The sequence below is a fragment of the Crocodylus porosus genome, unplaced genomic scaffold (assembly GCF_001723895.1).
Source record: "Crocodylus porosus isolate Cpor-Errol unplaced genomic scaffold, CroPor_comp1, whole genome shotgun sequence".
Classification (NCBI taxonomy): Eukaryota; Metazoa; Chordata; order Crocodylia; family Crocodylidae; genus Crocodylus; species Crocodylus porosus.
The window spans coordinates 4,011,458-4,034,477 of record NW_017728928.1 but is presented as its reverse complement, the minus strand read 5'-3'; the positions used below and the strand labels follow the sequence as shown (position 1 = coordinate 4,034,477).

At 49.6% G+C, this 23,020-nt stretch overlaps 1 protein-coding gene across 2 annotated transcripts in view; it reads right to left on the bottom strand.

Moving 5' to 3' along the window:
* RGS9 (regulator of G-protein signaling 9) overlaps positions 1-23,020 on the bottom strand; it is a 53,690-nt gene that overhangs the window by 8,754 nt on the left and 21,916 nt on the right. The window contains exons 9-17 of one of the 2 annotated variants that reach the window (XM_019542360.1): positions 22,152-22,214; positions 13,278-13,307; positions 12,530-12,591; positions 10,417-10,530; positions 9,255-9,370; positions 8,620-8,707; positions 7,866-8,004; positions 6,658-6,743; positions 2,761-2,878 (exon numbers count right to left, since the gene is read on the bottom strand). In XM_019542360.1, coding sequence (XP_019397905.1) covers positions 2,761-2,878; positions 6,658-6,743; positions 7,866-8,004; positions 8,620-8,707; positions 9,255-9,370; positions 10,417-10,530; positions 12,530-12,591; positions 13,278-13,307; positions 22,152-22,214 — 816 coding nt within the window. Of the gene's footprint in view, positions 1-2,760; positions 2,879-6,657; positions 6,747-7,865; positions 8,005-8,619; positions 8,708-9,254; positions 9,371-10,416; positions 10,531-12,529; positions 12,592-13,277; positions 13,308-22,151; positions 22,215-23,020 lie in introns of those variants that run through there. The other variant, XM_019542361.1, reaches the window with a different exon arrangement.

Genomic DNA, 23,020 nt, shown 5'->3' with positions numbered 1-23,020 from the left:
CTGACTGTTCTCAGCCCCTTATAGAACTGATCCTTCCAAGCGTAACCTGACTTCGAGGATTTACAGCCTCATCCTGCTCCTATCGAGCTTCATCCCCGCTGAAGGCAACAGGCGCTTTGGCATTAGCATCTTTAGGTGCTGGAGCAGGGCCTTACCTGGCAGGCCTTAAAATCAGAGTAGAGGCCACATTACTTATTTTGCTTCAGCTCCTCTAGGCAAGATGAACAGCCGCTGACACCAGTCGTGAACACCTCAAGCACTGCAATGAGGTATCAGAAGAGGAGCTCTTCTTATTCTTCAGTGACACCAAAAGGGCTCCCAGGAATCACCAGACTGGGTGAAGGCAGGGGGCTCTCACCCTGTATCCTGGCCCGCTGCTTCAAAGGCAGGCACAAAAATTGACTGAGGAGGCAATTAGGCAATAATCAACCTGTCCCCTGTTAGTTACAGGCTGGTTCCTGACCTGAGACATGAGGGTTTATAATCCGTCTAGAATGTGGGTTTTTTTTCTTATTCTAATCCTGGATGTTCCTGGATCCGTTCTCTGATATTTCTCAACTGTCTGCGACATATTGAACTGCAGCATGTTCTGATCTGCACAGTCCTAGGTCTGGCATCACAGGAGAGGATGCTATGGGCTTGGACCCCCATCCCAGGGCTGCAGTAGTGTGGTATAACAGTTTAAAGTGCGAGTGGAACCTGGCACTATTTGCACGTGTGTACGAGGGATCTGAAAAGAGCCAAGTGCACATCCACAGGACTTGGGTTCCTCTTTCTTGGGCTCCTTTAAAAATCTCAGCCTAGCCTTTTCTGGCACGGTTTCAGAGGTAATGCACTCTACCTCCAAGGACAGGGTTCATTAGGCTGATTTAGCACTTGAGTGCCAAGGGATCTGCAGCTCAGTGGGATCAGTAAAGTTGGCCCCCTCTAGGCCCAGTATGTTAGGTCCTGCTTTCACCTTGCAGATATAAAGCCCCAGATGGAATGAAGGTGACTGGGGACCACCATCCCCATCACCTTGTACCTTGAGAAAGCACCTCAAGATATAGCCCAAAGTGATAAACCACCAGGAGCACTGGATATATATATGGTACCTAACTTCTCTCCCTCATGTCCCCCTGTGGACTGTTGCATGGTACCTCCTGTGTCTCTGCTGTGCACCTCCAAGGGGTTTTCCTGGCTGGCTGGGGCTGCAGCATGATGCTCCTAAGAAACAGTAGTCGAACCTGTGATTTTGTTTTGCTCTCCCTGCCACTGCGACTCTGGGAGCTGGACCGTGCTGGCTCCCAGTCAGTTGTGTGGCTGTACAATGGCTGCAGCTGGCATGGCTCCATCCCTCATGGCTGAAACTCATGCCCCGATGAAGAAAAGCAAGTCCATTTCTGCAGTCCTTTATGCATCCTCCACCCTGTTCTCAGTTACCTCCTGGTCCGACCGCTTCTCGCTTCCAGCGAGGGCGATGGACGAGCAAGACCGAAAGGATTCAAGCTCAGCCTCTGTCCATTTCCCATCCTCCCATAAATTCTTTCACCTTCCCCTGGCCAGGGTTTTCAATGAACCTCATCATATCCCACTGACCATTCAGCCCCAGGGGCTTCCCAACAGGCCTCAAGGAAGTGGGTAGCTCAGATCTGAACTCCTCTCCGTGTCCCCAGGGGGAAAAGGAAAGTGAAACTATGCTATTTTACAAGAAGCTGAAATCAGTAACGATGTCTCCCAAACATGGCGGCTTCTACACCACTGGGCTACAAGCCAGATAACGCCTGGAAACTACCACTCGCTCTTTTAGAACAACAGGAAATAGCAGAGCAGGAAAAAGACAAGATGAATGTGAGTCAGGGTTAGAGAAAGGGGACCTGCAGCCCTGGCTGTGTCTCCCAAACCCACACACCTGCTCTCACAAGGCCTGGGCAGAACTCATCACATGAACATGTGACAGAGGGACAAGGACTGACCCCCTGCATGGGCTGTGGGCCCCAGGATGCCTGCAGGATTGGGAGGTCCAGCTGCCATTACAGGGAACTGGGAATGCAAACCACCTGGTGCCTTTTAAAAGGCTTGATCTTATTGCTTAGGCTAGAAGCTTCCTCCCTCCTGCAGCCAAGCACAACTGCAGCTCCCCAGCGCAGACGCTGCCGTCTCCTGGGGCTGCAGGGTGCTCGGTGCTAGACAAGGGGCTCTGGCAGATGGACCACAGTCGTACCCCCTGGAAGGGAGGACCAGTGCACCCATGCCCCCTGCCAGCACCTTGCTGTGCTCCCAGCTCAGACCCGTCCCTGATCCACAGCTCTGGCTAGAAGTCCCCCCTGAACCTCTCGGAGCAGGGTGGGAGGAGGCCCTTCTGCCTTGCGCACTGGCACACATTTGTCAACGCGTGGCTGGAGCAATACAGCCGGACCTGGGGCAAGTTGGAGCAACTGGACAATACTGCTGCCCTGTGGATCAGGGTGCACGGGGGGTAATCATGGAGCGTGGGCCCGTCCGCGTGACACAGGATGCACACAGCCAGCTCCCTGACTCCAGCAGCACTTTCATGCCTAACATGCCTGAAAAGTGACATCGACTGCTGTGGGTGCCATGGCAACGGGGAGAAAGGGGTCTGGAAAGGTAAAGCAGCACTGACACCTTCAGGTAGGGGAGAGGAAGCTCAGCCCTGGGCTCGCCTTGTCTTTTTCCTGCATCCTGCCCTACAGGATCTGGAGCCTACTTAACAGGCTGCTTCTGTGTGAGCTGGTTCCTACGATCCAGCTTGCTCATAACCTGGGTGATGTCCACAGCGGTGGCTGCTTCTCGGGCTTTGGCCTCTTCCTCCAGCTGCCTCAGGATGACAGGGCTGGGGCTGGAGCGGAGCTGACGGCGCGTGAATGAGAAATTGGAGCTGAGGAGAGAGAGAGAGAGAGAAGCAGGGAGTTACAGGGGTGGTAGGAGACGAGCTTGAGGAGAACAGAGCCCATCGCCAAACCTTCTCCAAGCTCCAGGTAACCTGCTCAGTGCAGAGGATGTGTCTGTCTCCTCTACTCGGAGAAAATATGCTCAGGGTGCTTGCTGCAGACATTTCAGTGCAACCCAACCCAAGCCCCTTCCTGCACAGCAACTCCCCTGAGCTCTGTCAGAGGCCACACGGGACCCCAGCCCCAGTCCTTGATCTGTGCCTGGGAGTGACCTTCTGCTGGTGACCTGGCTTGCTGAGCCCAGTGTGGCTCACCTACTGGTGATATGCTGAGCAGGGGTTTCCCATTACTGTGTCCTCCCACCCCATCTTCACACCTCCCCAGGAGTTCATGGTCAAAATACGTCATGCAGCCTGGTCATGAGTGCATGCAGGATCACCTATGGTCACAAAAGTGACTTGGCTGGGAAAAGCAATCAGAAGTCATGGTAGAAGTGGTATCTTTTATTAGAAAAATAAAAAAATTCTTTAATTGCAAACTTTCAGGCACAAAAAATTGTCTGGGAAAGGCTTCTCTGTGGCAAAGGCAGCCCAAAGACGTTAAAGAAGTGGGCCCAGGTTGGATTTCACCTGCAAGCTTGAATTTCAGGCGTTCTGAATTGTGTTGGGACCACTTAGCACACTTCTCATCCAGGACGGCCCCACTCTGCCACCCTCCCTCACTGCGAGTTTGCACTTTACTTTGGGCATTGTCCCAAGGAAATACGCGGAGGCATTCGCACACTGCGATGACCAAGTGGAAGAATCTGGCCAATGTAGGCAAAATGGTTGTATAACGGCAGGACGTCCCTTTCACTTAAAATGTCTGTCTTGAATCTGAATTCACTGGCTTGAATTGTGCAATGAAATGAAGCACTAGACCCACAGACGCATCTGGCTCTTCACATCAGCCCCGCTCCAACAATAACCGCCCTGTTACGCTTCATTCCACCTTGTGCCCAGGATACATATTTGTTTTTCCTCCTAGATCAAGCAACACAGTCATTCACCGAGCAGCAGGCACATGCGCCGAATCCCCCATGCATCCAGATGGCCCCCAGGTAGAGCAGAAATACCAATTAGAGAAACAGCCCTGTTCAATTAAATCCCTGAGGCTATGCATGAGGTGTGCATGTGGTGCCTGGCACAGCGACTGCTAGTACACGACCAGGCAGCACCAAGGCTGAGAATCTAAGATTTCATAGACACCAGGGCTGGAAGGGACCTTGCAAGCTCATCGGGTCCAGCCCCCCGCCCAAAGGGCAGACAGTCTGTAGTGGACAAATGATCCCAGCAAGATAGGCATCCAAGTGTTTCAAGATGAAACGCAGGGAGGCTGCTTGGCACCATTCAGCCAAGGGTCTCAAAGGCACTTCCAAATGGTGCTTGTCTGGGATTGTACCCAACCTCTGAGATGGGGATAAAATGCCTGCCTGACAAGGGGATACAATGAGAGAGAAAATGTGGCCCTGGTACGTAACAGGGTCTTGTACCTCTAAGTGCTGTGCTGATCGGGAAAAAGACAAATGCAGAATTTGGTGGCTTATGGAAACCTGCGTATTTCAAAAGATAACAAGCCCAATGAGATCGGGCCAGAGACATGCAACTCAGCTGCCAAGTGGACAGCAGCAGAAAGGCATCTTTGTTCTGGGTCCTAGAGATGGGACAGTAACAAAAGACCCCTTTCCATGACAGTGGTCAGTACCTAGCTAATATTGGGCCCAAGCTTGAACCACAGATCTCAAAGGGAGCTTGGTGGGATCAGCGGGGGTCATATGTCCTAAACACTGAGTCTGTGCCCTGAGCAGATGGAGATAATTGGAGAGATTGTTTTTTTTAAAAAGCATTCATCCAGACCTCACCCTGCCCCTTTGGGTGTTTGACTTCAACAGCAGCAATTACTCTCATGCTGCTGGCTGCACCCCCCTCACCACAAGCTGCATCTTACAGCAACCTAGAGCCACCTCCTTCCACGCTGTTTGTTGGTGAGGCATGTTGTGCCGGGATGGCCCTCCCTGGCAGTTCAAGCAACAGCTTTGATGTCCTTGATGACACACTCTCCACTTCCTTTGCTCTTCCCATGATGGAACCGTGATCAGCCACAATGGAAACCCGTATAAAACAATCAGCCTTTGATGTGAGGCACTAGCCTGTTTTCCTGTCAGCGTACCCGAGATGTTTTCTGAAGTGTGAATGTTACATCCCTCCAGCAGCTATGTGAAAACATGAATGCATCTGCCAGGGTTACAAGCAACCTCTCCAGATCTGCAGCCTGGAAGTGTCTGACAAATACAGCTGTGGCACTCAGAGACTGGCCACATCTGCCCATGGGGGAAAAGAGCCTGCCTGATTATTAGTAACTTGTATTACAGCTGCACCTACGAACCCCACATGGACCAGAAAGCTGCTGCACAGCAAGGGACGTGAGCAACCAGACAGTGCCACCACTGTAGACGAGACAGGAGATGCTGTCAGGGTGTCAAACTTAGCTTACGTCTGGGGAACCTGGGATCTGTCTTTTCTCCTCGGTGACACTGAGAAAAAACCTTGTGCCTTGTGGCGTCAGGAAGGACCTGGTCCAAAACCACTGAAGTAGGAATGTTTCCCTGGATTTCAGTGGGCTTTGGTGCAGGGCTCAGAGAGTGCAGGAAGCAAAGCTCCTCCACACTTTCTGAGTGGAGGCACTCTCTCTTTCAGAGGGCAATCGTTGTCTTTCTGGCTCTGACACTGCAACTGCATTGGACTGAGCTGTCTTCAAAGGCCATGAAAACTCTTCTGCCAACTGATCTGAGATCAAAAAATATGCAAAGGATCTCCAGAGTTCATCTAGTGCAACCTCCTGCCTAAGGCAGGATCATCTCTATCCAAATCCATCCTCTAACCTCTTAGCAAATCTACACAGTCAAGCCTGACACAACCACAAGACATAAACACCCCAACCTGACACAGGTAAAGCAGGGGAGGGGGCAGAGCGGCCAACATCCAGCTGCTGCGAAGATTATTAAAATAGGTTCAAAAAATCCAAGGAAGAGGGCAATGACCCCTGTTACAAAGGAAGGCAGAAACCCCCAGTCTGAACCAAGCTAGCCATGGGGTAAAATTCCTTCTTGCCCCCAAAAATAGTGAGTGGTTTGACTCTGAACGGAGGGGCAAGACTCTTCAATCAGGACCCTCTGGGTTTTAGTCCCAGCAGGAGAATTGGCACAGCCCAGTGCAATGGCTGAACCTGACCTGCAAAGTCACACAGAACCCGACTCCCAGTGTCCTCGACCTCTTGTCAGCCTTTGCAGCGATACCAGGGAGCATCAGATGCTACTTGTCTGGCATTTCTTGGTGTCAGCATCTACCTCAGCACTGGGCTAGGGAAATGACAGTTGTTCTGTAAGCACGGTGGGATGTGGGCAAGACCCTGTTACCCCTTCTTGGTGTGTGGCGCCCTTCTGGGAAAACAAAGGGGCAGATCAGGGATCACAGCCTTCCCAAGCACACGCCGTAAACAAAAAGGATTGCTGCTACTGCCAACTAAGCTCTGATTGCACATGAGCCCTTTCCAAAGGGCTCCCAAACAAGCAAAGTAATCAGCCTCTAAGCAAGGCTTCTTCTCTGTGAAAAGTCCACTTTAATTAAGCAAATATCTAAATCACAGTAATTTTGCTGCGACTCAGGCACTTTGCCTCTTTGGTAAAACAGAAAGCATGTAACCCACAATTACACCCCATTACACTTGCCTTTTTCTGACTGTCTGCTGTGGCACAATGGCCTTGTCCAACATCTCCTTGTAGGTCGGAGACTTTAAATAGCGACCATAAGAGTCCTACTGGGGGGAAAAAGGGAAACTGGTAGTTATGGATTGCAAACACCCTAATTAAAATCATCTCCGAGTACAGCTGCTCAGGAGCCAGTGAGGCTGGGAAATGGATAATCTCGCCCAGCAGCCCAAGAGAATTCACTTGTATCTTGCAGGCAAATACATTTATTAAAACCAGTGGCCTTTCATCTTATGGTAGACTTCCCAAGGCAGAAATCAGAACAAAAGTAGTTTGATGAGTTTCACTCAGGACTGAAGAGTCTCCCTGTTATGACAGTATGAAGTCATTTAGACTACAAGAGTCAATGCTGGGCCATTTCCTTTGTCGGTGCAAATCAGCAGAGTTCTGTTGACTCCCATGCTATTTTATTGTACCTGCAGATTTGGCTTACACGCCCCTTTTTCCAAAGTCGGCTCTCTAGATCTGGAGGGAGGGGTTTCAGCTAGTGCATTTTTTTTTTTTACTCCTGTAGCCCTAGGAAACCTATTATCCTCCATGCATTAACTATATCTATCTGGGAGCTGACACAGTTCCTCAGCTTATTTTCAAGATACAGTGCCAAGTTCTTGATACAAGGGTCACACACTGGTATCACTGCATCTGATACGCTACACAATTATCGATGAAAAACAGCAGGGCTACACTATGTGTGCCACCCTGTGCTGACCTGCTGTGAGACACAGAATGAAATATAAGGTGGCACTTTAAAGGATATCACAGCTAGAAAAAACAATAATGATAACCAGCATGTGACATTTCAAAGTGCTGCACAAGCTGGTTACGTAAGTCCCACAACAGGGCTGAGAGGTAAAAGAGGATTATCCTTTCCATTTTACAGAAGGGAATGGAGCCATGGAAATGTCAAGTGATTTGTCCAGGGCCACAAAGTGGTTCAGTGCTAGAGGCAGGATTTGCATTCAGGACACCCTCCCTCAGAACCTAAAGCTCTGTTCTCTCCCTGGAGCCCAACAACCCTCCCAAATACACTCGCTTAAACCAGTTCCTTCTTTATGCAAGTCTGCAGGTTATTTTCGGTCAAACAGAAGTCACTTGGGAGCCAGAAAAGGCAGCACATAAACATGTCCAGGCACAGGTAATCCCTCCTGGCTTGTAAACAAATGACAAACCTTTTTCATCAGCATATAAATGTGAGTCTGAGCCGCATCCAACACATAGCGATGAGGGTGCTTGAGACCTTTGACTGTGATGCCCATGGTCGTGCCATCAATGTTAATCCAGCGCCTCGCTCCTGGAGCCAGGAAGAGTCTGAAATCAGAAACAGCCAGTCACTACCGGTGTTAATGAGCAGAGAACTCATGAAGTCCAACCCCAGTGTTCACAGGCAAATCCTGTGCCTTCGTATCATAATAAAGAGTCACGACAATATTTTGTGACCTGGTCCAAAGCCCACTGAAACCCACATGAGATGTCCCACTGACTTAGGCGTCTCTGCAATGTTTCTCATCCACAGCTTGCAAAGCAGGACACAAGTGTTAACTAACTAAACCTTGCTAAATGGCAGCAATGTCTGGACGGTCTTGTCACCCTTCTCGAGGCAGAATATAAGAATGGAAGTTATAGACTGAATCTAGGGCAGAACCCAGGTCTTTTGGCCCCAACTCTTGTACTTGCATTGACAAGGCTGGCCCTCTTCCTTATAACAACCCCATGAGCTGAGAGGGGAAGAAAGTTTTACTGCACATTTGTTCTTTCACCTAAAGGAGATTCCTTCACCAGCAGGACGATAACACATCTGTGCCCTGTGACTGATCACACAGAAAGTCCTCAGCAATGCACTATTTATAGGGGACGGCAAATGCATGTCAAGGATGTCACAAGTCTCAGGAAGGTGTTAGGAAACCACTGTATCTAAATGCTCACTTGTAGATCTCTTCTGCTTTTTCTTTGACCTTGGATTGGTCTCCGTACTTCAGATCCTCACAGGCTTCCCAGAAACTCAGATTCTCTCCTGTATCATGAGGAATTAGTGACAAGGAAGGGAGAGGGACAAAGATAAAGGGGGAGTAAAATCAGAATCACTTTAGTTAGTTCCTCAATTGAATTCACTTGATTCAAAATCTGCTGGCTGCCTCCTAGGAACTGTCCGGATGCCCTGAAGTTTTTAATGGGAGGCCTGCAAAGCCTAGGCCAGCTGCTGGCCCTTGACACAGGGATGAATTTCACCCTCGGTGCATGACATGTCCACTTTGTTCTCGCAGGAGCTGTGCGCGCTCTGGGGAGAGAACAGTCTCCTTGCACAGTGGCTCTTTGTGCTTGTATTTGTGTCCCGCGCCACTAGATGGTGATGCATGCACTGACTCCACATCCCAGCTCCCCAAACAGCAGTCCTTTCTCTTGGGTTTACCTCCTTTCTGCTTGTGTCTTAGATCCCCATCATATACAGCCCTAATATAAAGCAATGCTGCTACAAGTGTCCCACCTCATCTGCTACCATTGCAAAGCTATGCTGCCAGATGTTTAGGAGGGCAAGGGTAGAGACTGGCATGTAGACTCACCGCTGAATTCTTTCTTTAGGAACAGCTGAAAGTTTTGCCGGCCTTTTGGGTCCCTTATCAGCTCACTGAAATTAATGGCCCATCGCTCCACGCGCATCCTGGTGGGGATTTCCACGCTGCAAAGGTTTCAACACAAACAGCCCTGTGGGATTCATGTCACCCATTTAATTGACCTATTAATTGAAAGTAGGATGCCCTTCACTGGAGCGCCAAGAGATTTTCCCAGCCCTCTGTGTTTTCCGGTAAGCTGTAACGAGCTCCTGAGGTCAGCACACTGAGCAAGTGGCAATTAAGCAACTTTGTGCACAGTGGGATGGGGAATTACACGCAAAGGGGCCAGCTCTGCTCTGCCTCATACCAGATTTGCACATTGATTTGCTACAGCAACTTGCTCAAAATCAGAATCTCTCTGGAGGAGGCAATGCTTTTGGCCCATCGGCCTAGATTCCCCCAAGGGCACCACATCAGTGACCCAAAGCAGCTTTGGCCCTGTTTTAATGGGGAACTTAATACATACACTAGCAGTGGAACAGACCCCAAATATATGACATGCCCTGTATGGGGTTGATGCTTCACTTCCTTGGCAGGGAAATCTCTTAGTGAAGCTTTTCTAGCTCAAGAACTCAGGACCAGGACCTGCATCCATAACTGAGCATATGCCATTTTGCTACCAGTGTAGCGTAGCCATGGCTTTGATACCCTTAGATCTGCAGCCTAATACCCGTGGGAACCACTGGCAGTCTTAACCCCAGCAGCAGGGACTCAGAAGGGGCTGCAACCCCCCCAACCCCGTCCCATGACTGTACACAGTTCTTGCTGCAGTGCCAACACATGCTACATCATAGATGACCAAATGCCACTCTTCAGGCAATGGGAGCCATCCCACAGCAGAATTAGGCCTGTTGAACCTATCACTATACCCACCCGGGTGAGAATTCATGCACTCTCAAACCATTAAGGCAGACTCCACTTAAAAAAGAAAGGAGAGCAAGAACTGCAAATCCAGCACTGTGCCACAGTCAAGACCTCTCAGAACAAAAAAAAGCAATCCCATTTGTTACTAAGGAGCAGAGATCATGGCAGGATCCACGCTTCCTTGTTTTGGCGTCCATCAACACAAACGTTGGCGTGAACCAGAAGCTGGTGAGGAGTCAATACATACAGTTTTGCATTGAGGTCCCAGAATGTGGGGTCATCCGTTATCCAGGGGTTGCTGGGGAGGCAGACTGCCAGGAAGGGATCGTTGGTCAACAACTGCTGGGCATATTTCACAAGCCTGAAAACAAGGCAGATGAGAACAAAATGAGCATCTGCAAGCAGCATCTCAGACAGCTAGATTACAGACCAAAGGAGTCCCTGCACAGTCCTTACGGGCTGGAACCGAGGCCCTGAGAGCGGGCCTCAAGACACACATTGCCGTGACTCTTCCTACCCAGGGATGCCAGGCCACAAAAATACCCTCCAAAAGGCAGCCGTGATATTGTTTTGTCTGAATAGCCAGGGATTTGGCAGGCTCCAGTGCCTTGTCTCCCTTCAGTGCCTTACTCAAGGCACACAGTGACACCAGAGGAAGATGTGGGAAAAGAACCAAGCAATCTTGTTTCAACTGGTGGATCAGACTCCTCAAACAAAAGGAGGGCCATCGGGATGTGATATGTCACCCATTAAACAGAGCAAGGACACAGAGAGGAAGAAAACAGATGTTGTTGTAGCCTGGACTTGGATCCAGCCAGCTGGATGATGGCAAGGGGCAGGAGAAGCAGCTTTTCAGAACTGGCATCTTTTAGTTTCTCTTTAATGTGTGCTCCCAGCAAACCCCAGGATGGAGGGGACATTGCTGAATGCCCTCGTGTGGCCCCACTCCTCACCCAGCCCTCAGAGCTTATTTCCCTGCAAGGCGCTATGAGACATGCCAGGCACAAAGCTCAAATCTCCTCACTGTAGTTGGAGCAAAAAAATGGATAAACACCCCCACGCACACACACCGTAAGATCTGGCCAAACCTGTAACAACAGCCAATTTCGTTAATGCCCCAGGAATATTTCTTTTTCCCCCCCTCTTTCCTTTTGAAAAATTCATCTGGTTTCTGTGTTTAAAATTCATCCTGGGCTAAGTCGCTTTCATGTGTTCAAAGCTTGGAGTGCGCTGTCCAAGGCTTTGTTGCTAACAGGCATCTTGGCACAGATCCTGCAACTCTACAATGTTGTTGCACAAAGTATACTGCAGGGTTGCAGACACATTCAATACTGTCTCCTCAGTGGAAATGCCAAGGCATTTGGTACCTGCATACTTTAGTCCGATCCGTACCTTCTAATCAAGCTATGAATATAAACCCATCCATTCAGGGAACAGTGCTCTGTCCTCCTAATGATCAGGGATTTCTAGCTCCTCCTGGATCAATAGCATGCTCTGATCTGTGCGGGCTATCTGGAGGCTGATCTTACCTTGATCAGTAATAATTAGACTTGGGACCAGACTTCTGGCTTTGCATTAAGACCCAAATATCCTCAAAGCGCAGGAATGTTTGGATCTAGGGACTGGATTTCATCCCGCAGAGAGGCAGGGGCCAGCATGTGAAGTGTTTTGCCAGAAAACATTAGCAGCACTATGGGGAGGCAGGCAAGTGTCCTGGCCTCAATCCACAGGTTGGGAAGCTGAGGCACAGAGAGGTGCATGCCACCTGCCCATGGCCACAGAAGGGGTCAGTGGCAGAGGCAGGAGCTGAACAGAGACTCCCAGTCCCTAACAAAACCAAGAGACAACAGCACCTCCCTCCCTGCCCTTCCTCCCCGAGTGCCCAAAGACACCCAGAGACCCCTAAGTCATGTGGCCCAGTGTCCAGTCAACTGCAGTGAAGGTTGGGGAGTCCTCCCCAGAGAGCAAGGAGCAACACAACCACTCTACAGAGGCCGCGGGAGCCTAGCCATAGGACTTGCCTTGGTGTGCTCGATCAGTGTGCACAGGGCTGCGGGACCTGCTCTTCTCCACCGCTGTACCAGGACCAATTTCCATGGGTTAAAATTCCCAAGAAAACTCGTGAGCTGATTCTGGATTGGGACATGGAGCCCTTCTCTGCTCTGAGACTCTCCTTTGCTGTCTCCCTGGTTCCCAGTCTACTTAATGAACAACCTAAAGACACAGCATATAAATGGCGCTGTGTAGGGTTGTGCTACTGATTGCCCTGGAGAGTCACAAGATAAACAGTGCAATCATCTCATTAGTAGAAGAGAACTGAAGACTAATTAATGTGTTGGAAGAAGGAAGTGGAAACTTACCCTTCCAGGGAGACAGAAGATTTCACTGTGGACTTCATGAGGGCCTGCCTGTAGTACATGATCTAAGAGTAAAGAGAAATGTTTTGTGGTTAGCAGTTGCAGCCACAAGTGTGAAGGCTCCCCAGCTGGCAGCCTGGCCTACCCCATCCCATCTGGGAACAGAGGGGCTAGTTGCAATACTGCCCCCTCAATAAGAAGGTGCCCATGGACTTAAGTGTCATTACATCCCTTTATCACCAAGCTGTTTTCATGGAGGTTCTTCTACATGTCATGTTCTATAATGTGGAAGTAATTAATGGGAGTTTCTTGTGCTGCATGACAATAAGGTAATAGGTACTGCCTCATTTCTGTCTCCCCTGTAAGGAGTCGACTCACCTACAAATTCAAGCATGTCATTAGCATTGCTACTGGGCTGCTTCTACCCTGGCAACATTCAGGATACCTCCCATTGCTCTACTGCGCTCAGGTGCTCTGCCCTGAGTGTTCAGGGTGAAAGAAGCCCCCTTCACTAGCAGCACATTGTCTAGCTCTGCTCCAAGCCTTGCCAGCATGGCCAGTGCTGACAGCAGTGCAATGGCAGAAAAAGTCCTGCAAACATATTGGACTGCAGCCTCCTCAGGGCAAGGACCTTATCAACCTGCGCGCTTTTAAAGCACTGAGGGGACCTTGGGGCAGTCATGCAGAAGGTGGGGCAGGACAGCAATGCATACCAACCCCATCCCGCGAACATTTCACAAGGTCTAATTACCTCCCGCCTGTAAACATCAAAGGTTTTTTTCTGCAAAATAAAGAAGGAAAAGCATTAATCTTGGTGGGTGCTCAGAACTGCTCTTAAAAGAAGAACAGGCCACTGGAGAGTTTCTTATTGGACATCTCTCTCCACATAATCCTCATAACCATTACAAACAGATCCAGCCTATTAACTAAGCAGCTCATTTGATCAGGGGATCATCAATGCTAAGTGCTGCACACACCAGAAGTGGTTCTCTGAGCTGTATTTATGTATAGTGTGGCCCACTCCATCACAGCCTGCCTATGCTCATTCAGTTAAAGGGTTATGCTAATAGAGCTAACATAGATTCATTTAGGAGACAAAGACTAAATCATTCAATACCAGTTAAAGGAGACAGCAACCAACACACTGAGGTTGTAAATTAGGAGCCCCAAGCACACTGTCTTTTGGGCTAAGGGTGCTTAAGCTGCAACATGAATAACTCAGAGGATGTCTTGGAAGGCAAGAAATTGACTGCAGGGCATTTATTCCCATGGCTCCCTTTGAAATGCGGGAATTACTTTATTTAGAAGAAACTTAGGTGGTGAGGAGGAAAGGCAGGCCAAATCAAGGATCTTCCCAGCATGCCTTCACTGTCTTGATCAGACTTTTAGTCTTGCGACTGTCATTAAAGCCACCAGGAGGTATGCCACGTGTGATTGGTGAAAGCATTATCCTGCCTAATTAGCTTTGTTTTGTGGGATCCTAGGATGTTTATAGATGGGCTCTGGGAGGCGGCATGCACACACACACACACACACACGTTAATTAGCAAGCTGCACTAATTAAAAACACCCCAGCATCACATGCATCAGCATCCCCATGCTGCAAAAATGGCAGCGGGGCACTTTGAACTAGAGCTCGTTGCACTGATACACATGATGCTGGAGGCTGCTGGAGTACATTAACTTCTGTGCTCCAGCAGACTCAATTAATCAAGTGTGCTCCAATGTGCTGGATTTACTGCACGTCGGAGCAGCCTTCCTGAGCGTGTGTAAGTGCCCCTAGTATTTGCAAATAGTGCCAGGTTTGCAACCCAGGAATCCAAAATCCTTAGTCTGCTGAGCAGGAACCAGATGGAAAGCAGTGGCATGTATGTCCCCCCCAACAGGGGACCTCAGCTCTGACCTCTAGACTGACACGGCATTCTCGCATGGCTGCTCTAACCCCAGTGCAGCACAGCCCCGGGATCAACTGGAAGAACCGGCGCTGGGTCTTAGCCACTCCAACATCTAATCCTGCACAGCATGGAGAAGTGAGTTCAGGTGCCAAGGCCTCAGGAAGCCTCCTGGGTAGGGCTTAGCAAGGACCCAGTTAAATCATTTGCACTGGTGACCGGTGTAACATGGACACTCATCCACTGGGAACGGATGAAGGCAACCAAAGTTGGCAGATCACCTCAAACTGGTCTCCAAACAGCTGTCAGAATAAAGTCCCCTTGATAATTTTCCTTTAGTTTTTTGGGGGGGAAAACATAACTTGTATTATTATTTGGATGAGACCAGGGCCAACTGTTGTCCTGCCTGCAATGGCCCAGGCTGGCAAAAGCAAAGCTTGGGTGCTTCATAATTGGCGTCTGGATAAGCGACTGGGTCACAAATATGTGTCTCACGAGCTGGAACTGGTCCTGGGACAGAAATCCCTTTAAGGGATTCCCCAGCCTGCAGCATATTCCAGCATGCTCCATACTTGCCTGCTGGCATCTCCTGATACCTCACACACAAGCATCTTTTATGCATGTGAGGATCCACTGCACCATTGCAGTGACAAGAACAGGGAGGGCTGGGCAGCACTGAGTTTGAACAAGGCTAACACAAATGATCAGGCTCAAATTACAAACCACAGGATCTGCCATTTAGTCTTGGAACAACTGGAGACAAGGGAAGTTTTGCTTGATTAGTTTTCAGGCTCCTTACAAGCAACTGGGCTGCTCAAGGTTAAAACAAACTGCTCTGTTTGCATCCATGATTCTGGTCCTGAGTCTGCCCACTCACCTCTATGGAAAAGTTTCAGCTTATTTCAGTGGTGCCAGATTCAGGATCATATGCACACAATCCTGGTCTTACATCTGCAAATGACACCTGTCAAAGCCATGCAGGCATCACCCCGCCCTCACATTTCTATCAGGGGTGTCTTTACTATATATCTAGTCCAGGTAAAGAGGGGAGACAGAAACTCATCTGCTTCTGCTTGCTTCCCAGAACACAACCTGAAACTTCTACCCATTTACAGTTTCAGTTTCATAGTTTCATAGTTTCTAGGGTCAGAAGGGACCTGAGTAGATCATCTAGTCTGACGCCCTGCCATGGCAGGAAAGAGTACTGGGGTCAAACGACCCCAGCAAGGTGTACATCTAGCATTTAGGAAGACTCCTCCTCAGAGAGCTGGGCTCCCATTTTTAACCAACTATTTCATATGTAATCAGAGCTCATTAATACAGAATGGATTTCCTTTATCCTCCGGAGAAGCCTGAAAATTAAAAAAAAAAATCAGATACCTTCAGATTTCCCAAGTGCCGGCTAAATTATTTCACCTGATGACAGGAGCCAGGAATAGGTAGTTTGTGAAAATCAAGGCACTAAGACAATTAGGTAGAGGGAAAAAGCTTCTAAACAAAATAAAATGTCCCTGCTACTATTTCTGCTCCTGGGTGGTTCTTTCTGACAGCCGTGGTGCCGTTGGATGAGGAGGGAGGAAAAGCAGCTTCATAGAAGTGAAGATGATTTAGTCTTCAACAAGCCTGAGTGCCTTACAGGAAGGCGCACACCCCACACACGAGAAAGACAGACAACTGCGGGGAAAGAGAAAAGGGAAAACACTGTAAGTGAAATGCTTTGCAGAGCAATACACCCATGAGTAAAGGTGAAGTCGGAAAAAGAAAAGCTATTTAGGAAACAGTCCACCCTCTGTGTAAGTAGTGACAGCAGGTATCTAGGAATCAAAAAAAGGGGTTGTGGTATGCAAGAAGCTGCAAACCACCAATGGAGTGGAGCCCCCACAACCTGGGAAGTATGAGAGAGAAGCATAAGGTGATCCCACCCACCCTCTCCCAGAAGCCAAGAGGAGCAGAGGCCTGTCCCGGGGGCCTGGCTCCCACCAACAGTATCCATCCGTCCCATTCAGCAGGGCAAAATATGCCCCAAAAGCACTTGGAGGACAGCTGGGATTTAAACACAGGACAGGCCAATTCTGGAACAGCAAGAGGGACGATGGGTCAATGCTTTTGCGGACGCCAGCAGCTGCGCAGAGCGGCTGCACCTGTTCCTTGAGTTGGATCCCAAAGCAAACCCCAAATACCAAAGCCCCCCTAGATTTTTTTAACTTGAGTGGCTGATTCTCAGGCTTGGTTTTAGGGCATATCTCCCTGTCCACATCACCAGATCCCCCAGCTCATAGTTCGGATAGGAAAGACCAAGGCCTGAATGGGATGCTGAGAGTCCGCTCTAGTGCTGCAGGTAGCATACGAGTACCTGCTCTCCTGGCCCATGCTATCACCTGAAGTGCCGTGGCATTCAGAGCCCACCGCCTGGCCACCTGCTCAATCCACAATGAAGCCTTTTAAGAAAACTAAGGGACTAATCCCAGCTCCCTTGCCCCACAGCTGCACAGGACTTTCTTACGATCCCTCCCCCAGCACCAGTCGTTCTGGTTTCACTTCTGCTATAAACCCATCACAGAGACTCTAGGCAGATGGGGTAGTCTAGCCCCGTCCCCAGGCTGCCCCTCTGAAGTGGGCTCCAGAGTCCCCTGAACATGCGACCACTGCTCCCCTCCCACTATGCACCCAGCTCAGCATCGCCTCCTTGGCCTGCCCTAGACCACGTGGTATGCAGAGGGTCCTGCTCTCTGACTGATGGAGAAATACCCTTTAGCCGAAAAGCACCATTACTTTCCCTCATTGAGATTACTGTAATTGGTAAGACCCTTCACCTAGAGATTTATCCCACGTACCCAGAGCGCAAAGCTCATGGTCCCGTTAGGCTCCAATCAAAATGGCAATTAGAGGGATAACTTCAGTCAGTCTCATCCGACTGTCACATGCTCCATGAAGCATCACGCACAGCTCTGTCACCCCAGGTAAAGCATCACCTCCAGCCTGCTCCTTGGCTGAGCACCGACAGCGAAGGTGGATGGAGCGTAAGGCACTAGAGCTGCTCCCAATTCAGGGCCCTGATCCTGCACAAGCCTCGTGGGATGGTGTGAGATGCTCTTAGCTGACTGCTGTGCCAAGATGTGATCATCGGTGTACACTGAGCTAAGAGCTGCGCTCAGGCACTGCAGCTAAATCCATCCCGAGCAACAAAGGAAACATCAGTGAGCATCAGGATACAGGGATAGAGCCCTGGAAACTAGTTTCTATATGGTAACACAGCTCAAAACAGAGCTGGGGGGGGTCCCAGCAGCAGTGCCTGGACTGGGAGTTTTGTCTGTTTTGGAGCCTCCCTCTGTCCCGGGAAAACTTCTGCTGGCAGGACCCTGGTGGGAACCGGAGGTGGTCTGCTCCAAGGTCATAAGGGTCCTGGCACTGGCTATGCTGCTAGGGCCTGGAAGCAGTGGGATCACACCTAGATACCTTCAGGCACTCCAGGATGGAGTTTGAAATCGAGAAGCAGCCCATAAGAGGCACAGTCTGGGCACCACAGGACCCATCCTGCACCCATGCTCTGAGCTCCACCAGCTGTATTGCGTCCTCGCCTCTGAGCCCAGCCAGCAGCCCCCTTGCTCCTGGGAGCTGGGCAGAGAGGAGCTGAGCAACAATGACATGGGAGCAAAGATCCTGTTTGGTGGGCAGCTGTGTACCAGCTGCACAGCCCGGACCGGCATTGCTGCGGCCCTGTGGCCTGCTGTGGGTCTGCTCGCGGTTTCCATCAGCAATTGGGACAACATTAAGTATTTATCACTCAGCTTGTCCGAACATCTTAGGTTCATGATGTGTAAAGCCAGGAGGGACTGTTATCATTCTCTAGCCTGCCCTGCTGAGCCTCGTCTTTCAATCTCTGCAACAGGCCGAAGAACTTGCTGCTGAACGACAGCATATTTTTTAAAGAGACTTCCTGCCCTTAGTGAGACTATCCCTCCCTTCCTACTCAAAACGAGTGCCTTATCCCTCTTCCTGCATCCCCAAGTCCTTTATCCCATTAACACACTGAGACTCACTCACAGGTCAGTGCTAGAAGCCACCTGGAGAGGACGGCTGTTTGCTTTAGCTGCTCTTTCTTCCAAGAAACGCTACCAAAGCAAGCCTTCCCAGGCAAGCAACACATACTTGAAGATGTTTGTGCCAATCGTGGCTTCAAAAGAATTAATTCTGCTGCCTGAAATGGATTATCAGTGGGAATATTTTATTTCCAGCTTCAGAGATAAAGAAGCCTAATTAGCAGACAAAGCTGCGGTAGATGGAGGCAAAGCGGAGCCACAAACCGCAGCTGAGTTAAGATGCTGGTTTCTCTTCTCCCCCACTGCTCCTCAGTCCCCCTGAACACACCAGTAAAACTTCTGGCTTTAGCAGGAGCAGGATTTGACAAGACCCACCAAAGGGGAGAGAGGGATGCATTTTGCGGTCCAAGTATCAAGACTCTAAGAAATTAGCCAACCTAGAGGGTTTAGGAAGTCTGGTGTTTTCCAAATCAGAAGAACAGCTGCCAGTCAGAGGGGGGGAGAGCCGTGCACGTTAGCCAGGTTTTCTAGTGCATTTTCAACTGAGCTTTGAAATGTAAACAGCAGAAGCAGGAAGGATGCTCTCCACTCGGGAGTGCATATTAACATCAAGAGAAGGCAGGCTGGGAACACCCCTTCAAGCATCTGGCTGGAGCTGAGCACAAATGTTTCAGCCAGATTTTCCTTGATGGAAAAAGGGGGGTCTTGAGCAAACTGGGAATGTTCAGTGAAGAAAACAAAAACCCCTTCCATTTTCATCTTAAATGTGGATGGAAATCATGGTTGCGGATGAAAATCCAAGAGCCTAGAAAAGCGGAGATGCAAAAATCTAGAACTCTTGGGACAGAAATGATACCTTTTGTTAGACCAAATAGGAAATTGCTTGCCATCAGACACCTCCGGGGAAGGAATCCTACCTGATCTACGTGACAAAGACCAACTCAGAGACACTCCCACGATCCCAGAGGGACAGATTTTCCATCTCCGGCTCCCTCTGTGCAAAAATGAAGTTTATTTCCTACCTATGGGGACTTTTTACCATCTTTAATTTTCCCAGAGCCTGATGAAGGGCCTCTGAGCCCGAAGGCTTGTAGAATTTTTTTGCGATTTCCTAGTTGGGCTAATAAAAGGTGTCGTTTCTGAACCAAGAGTTCTAGGTTTGTGCATTTCTTTTTGTCTCAGACCGACAGAGCAGCCAAATGCATGCCTGAAAGAATTGAAGGATTTTTGTGTTTTTGGTTTTCAGAAAAACTTTGAATAATTGCAAAGGAAGTTCTTGCTGAAAGCTCCACAGCTTTGTTTTTTCCTATTTTTTTCCATGCGGGGAAAAATTATTCCCTCCTCAGGTCACCCCAGAATAGCCACACCATCCCTTCCTGGGCCCACTCGCAGCGCTCTACCTAAGCACTTCTCTTTCTGTCCCTTTTTCCTCCCTCCATTCCTCCCTTCCCATTCCCTTCTCTCTCTTCTCACTGCTTTCAGATAACCGCCCCAACTGAACTGATTTCCATTCACTTGGGTATTTACTTTCTTTGGATTTATAACTAATGAAAAGTGCTCACAGACAGACCCAGAGCATCCTGCTGAGCCCCTCCAATGACAAACCCAGAGTCCAATAGTCAGCTCACCCCCCACCCCAAGCATGGTGCACAGCCCCCAGATGTTGCTTTGTGCTCCCACGCTCGCTCTCTCGGAAGGCCTAAATGAAAGAAATATACCCTGCAGGGCACCCAAAAACCAACCAATCAAGCTGATTTGGGACTGGGCATGGGAGGGTATTTTTAAAGCTCTAGAGCCGCTGTGCAAAGTGCCCTGCTAGCTGCCCATTCATGATTATATCAAAGGGATCCAGCAGCAGCACCTCCACTAATGGTAGCTGGGGGAGCTTGGCCAGTGACTGCTTCTGCTCTCACGCTGCATGCGGCAGGCTCTGCGGGAGCCAGTGGCGTCCTGCCGGCCTAGAGTTGATGCACCCCAGCTGGGACTCAGGTGTAGCATGAGATACACAGTGCCTTTACTTGGCGTGTTCTCAATCCCTTTGGCCTGCATAGGCTGGTGTTCTCCCACCTCCTGGTACAGAAGGGGCACATTTATACGTCACCATAGAGCACGTGGAGATACAAGGGTGAGCCATGTAGGCACAGTGTCCCCTAATATTCTGGATGCCTCTGACCCTCTTTCGCCCACCAGGCAGGTATAGCACCTGCAATCCTAGCGTGCCCTTCCTCCTGCTACACCCCTCCAGGGGAAACCTGCCGGAGCCATAAAGTGCACAGGGGCCTGCGCACGGCATCATCAGAGCCTGCTGACTTGATCCAGCCCCTCGCTCCTTGGCATCTCTGCAGAGCCCAACAGGCGTCAGCCTCACCAGCAGGTTGTTACTTTTGCTGCAGAGACATTTATCCTTCGGGATCTAACCTACTTCCCCATTTCGCCAACGCCGTGGGGCAGTTCGCCACGTCTGAAGTGTTTGCAAGCACTTCAAAGGCTCGCCTCTTGTGTTTGCCGTAGACTCGTGGGGCCAATCCGGCTTAGCACCCTTCTGCTCGCTTCCTGCGGTGCAACAGGCACCTCGCTTCCCCCCCTCGCAAAAGACATTTCAGCTGCTGCCGTTTATCGTGGAAAGGAAACGCTGGTGTTTCGCTCTGCTTTTCCATCTCCATGGCGACAGAACTCCCTCGGCCAAAGCAATTACCTGCCTCTGACAGCCGAGATGTTTCAGGGTTGTCAAAAAAACCGAAAAGTTTATTGGCAACGCAGCCAGTTTTATCAAAGTAATCATCGCCTTTACTTGCTGAGCAGCGCTGGGAGCCCACACGCTGAGCAGAGGCCAGACCCTGCGCCATTAGTGAGGGTACCAGGTGCAAAAACAGGGAACCGCCCGCAACGATCGATTCCCGGGCTCCTGTGTCCACTTTGCCCAGAAACACGAGCGAGGGTCCCGGGACCGCTCCATCCACAGCGGCACATCTCCGCAGGCCCAGCCAGTCGCACTCTCTGTGGTCTCAGATCATCAGCGTTACTCGCTGCAGTCAGCCAAAGCCACTGATGTATTCAGAGACAAAAAGAGCCCGCTAGATCAGCGGTTCCCAGTCGGTGGTACGGGTACCACCACTGGTACGCAGACAACCTGCCAGAGGTACACGTTGACAGATGCATTATGCTGACTTTATATGTCAAAAATTTGCTGGTGGTACTTGAGGTTTTAAATTGTACAATCTGGCAGAGTTTGGGAACCGCTGCACTACGTATTATTGCTCTAGCCAAACTAGGCTCCCTCTACGAATGTCTATGAAAACTATGAAATCTTGCACCAGGGCAGTCAGATGAACACCTCAGTAGAAGTAACAACCGATGGGCTTTGAATTAGCAGCTTTGGCTCTACCCTGTTTCTACGTTGTTCTCAGCTGTAATTGCTTTGCTATGGCTTCTACAGACTACTACCGTCCAATGCATTGAAAATTCAGGGAGTTTCATGAGCGCACAGGGCACGTGTACAGATAGATACCCAAGCTAGCTCTAAATAATGGAAGCAGCATTGCCACATTAGCTTGGCATTCAGTCCTGGCTGATCAGCCCTGGGCTGGAAGCAGAATAACACAGTTAGACTGCACTGGATCATGTGGACACACTCACAGTGTCTATGCCCTCCCATTCAAGCAGTCTGAAAGTATTCAGGCTCACCTGGTTTACCTTATGTTCATTAGGATCTGTCACTCGGTTCAATCCATACTCTAGGGCGTCCTGCATGCCTGGCTGTGACAAACAAAACACAACATTAGATTTGGGCCTGGTGCTTTAAACCCACCTTAGCCATGCACAGAAAGCTCCTGCTAATGAACAGCTCCCGTCTGGGAGACAATGGTAAAACACTGACTGATCTCTCTTGAGATGGCCCTGTGGCTTAGCTGCGAGGGCAGCGGGCATATACCTGAGGCACCCAGGTCAGGATAGCAAGAGACAACTATTGAGTGGGGCATGCAAATGATGGTGACACCTGGAGACAATTTGGGAGACCCTTTTTAGGGAATACCCAGAAGATACCTTGTTGTGGGAGAACACGGTTAATACACAGGACACTTGTTCCTGCTCAATGCAACAGGAATCTAGATGGGGACATTAGAAGGACTGGGACAGGGCCACCAATTTGTCTGCCCTGGGTTCAAGGGATTTTGATGATGGTCAATAATTCAATCTCAATAACGAGCTCTGTGCTTTCCGACACGGAAAAAGAAACAATCCAAGACATGAAAGGCGAGTGGGGTTTAGACAATGTTGTCAAACTCTTGCAATTTAATCCCAAATTTCCTAATGCTTCCTACTTTTGTAAGTCCCATCCCCTAGAATCCACATGATTAATGAAGGCTGAAATGATCCATTTTTTAAAGGAGATTTCTAGCCTATCTAGGTTCAAATCACAAAGCCTAATGTCCACGACAACAAAAGGCAAATAACAATTGCCCAGATGTCGTTACAGCGATGATCCTGCCTTGAGCCGGGGTTGGACTAGTCCCTTCCAGCCCTACTTTTCTATGATTTGTTTTAACCCTTGTGACTTTCAA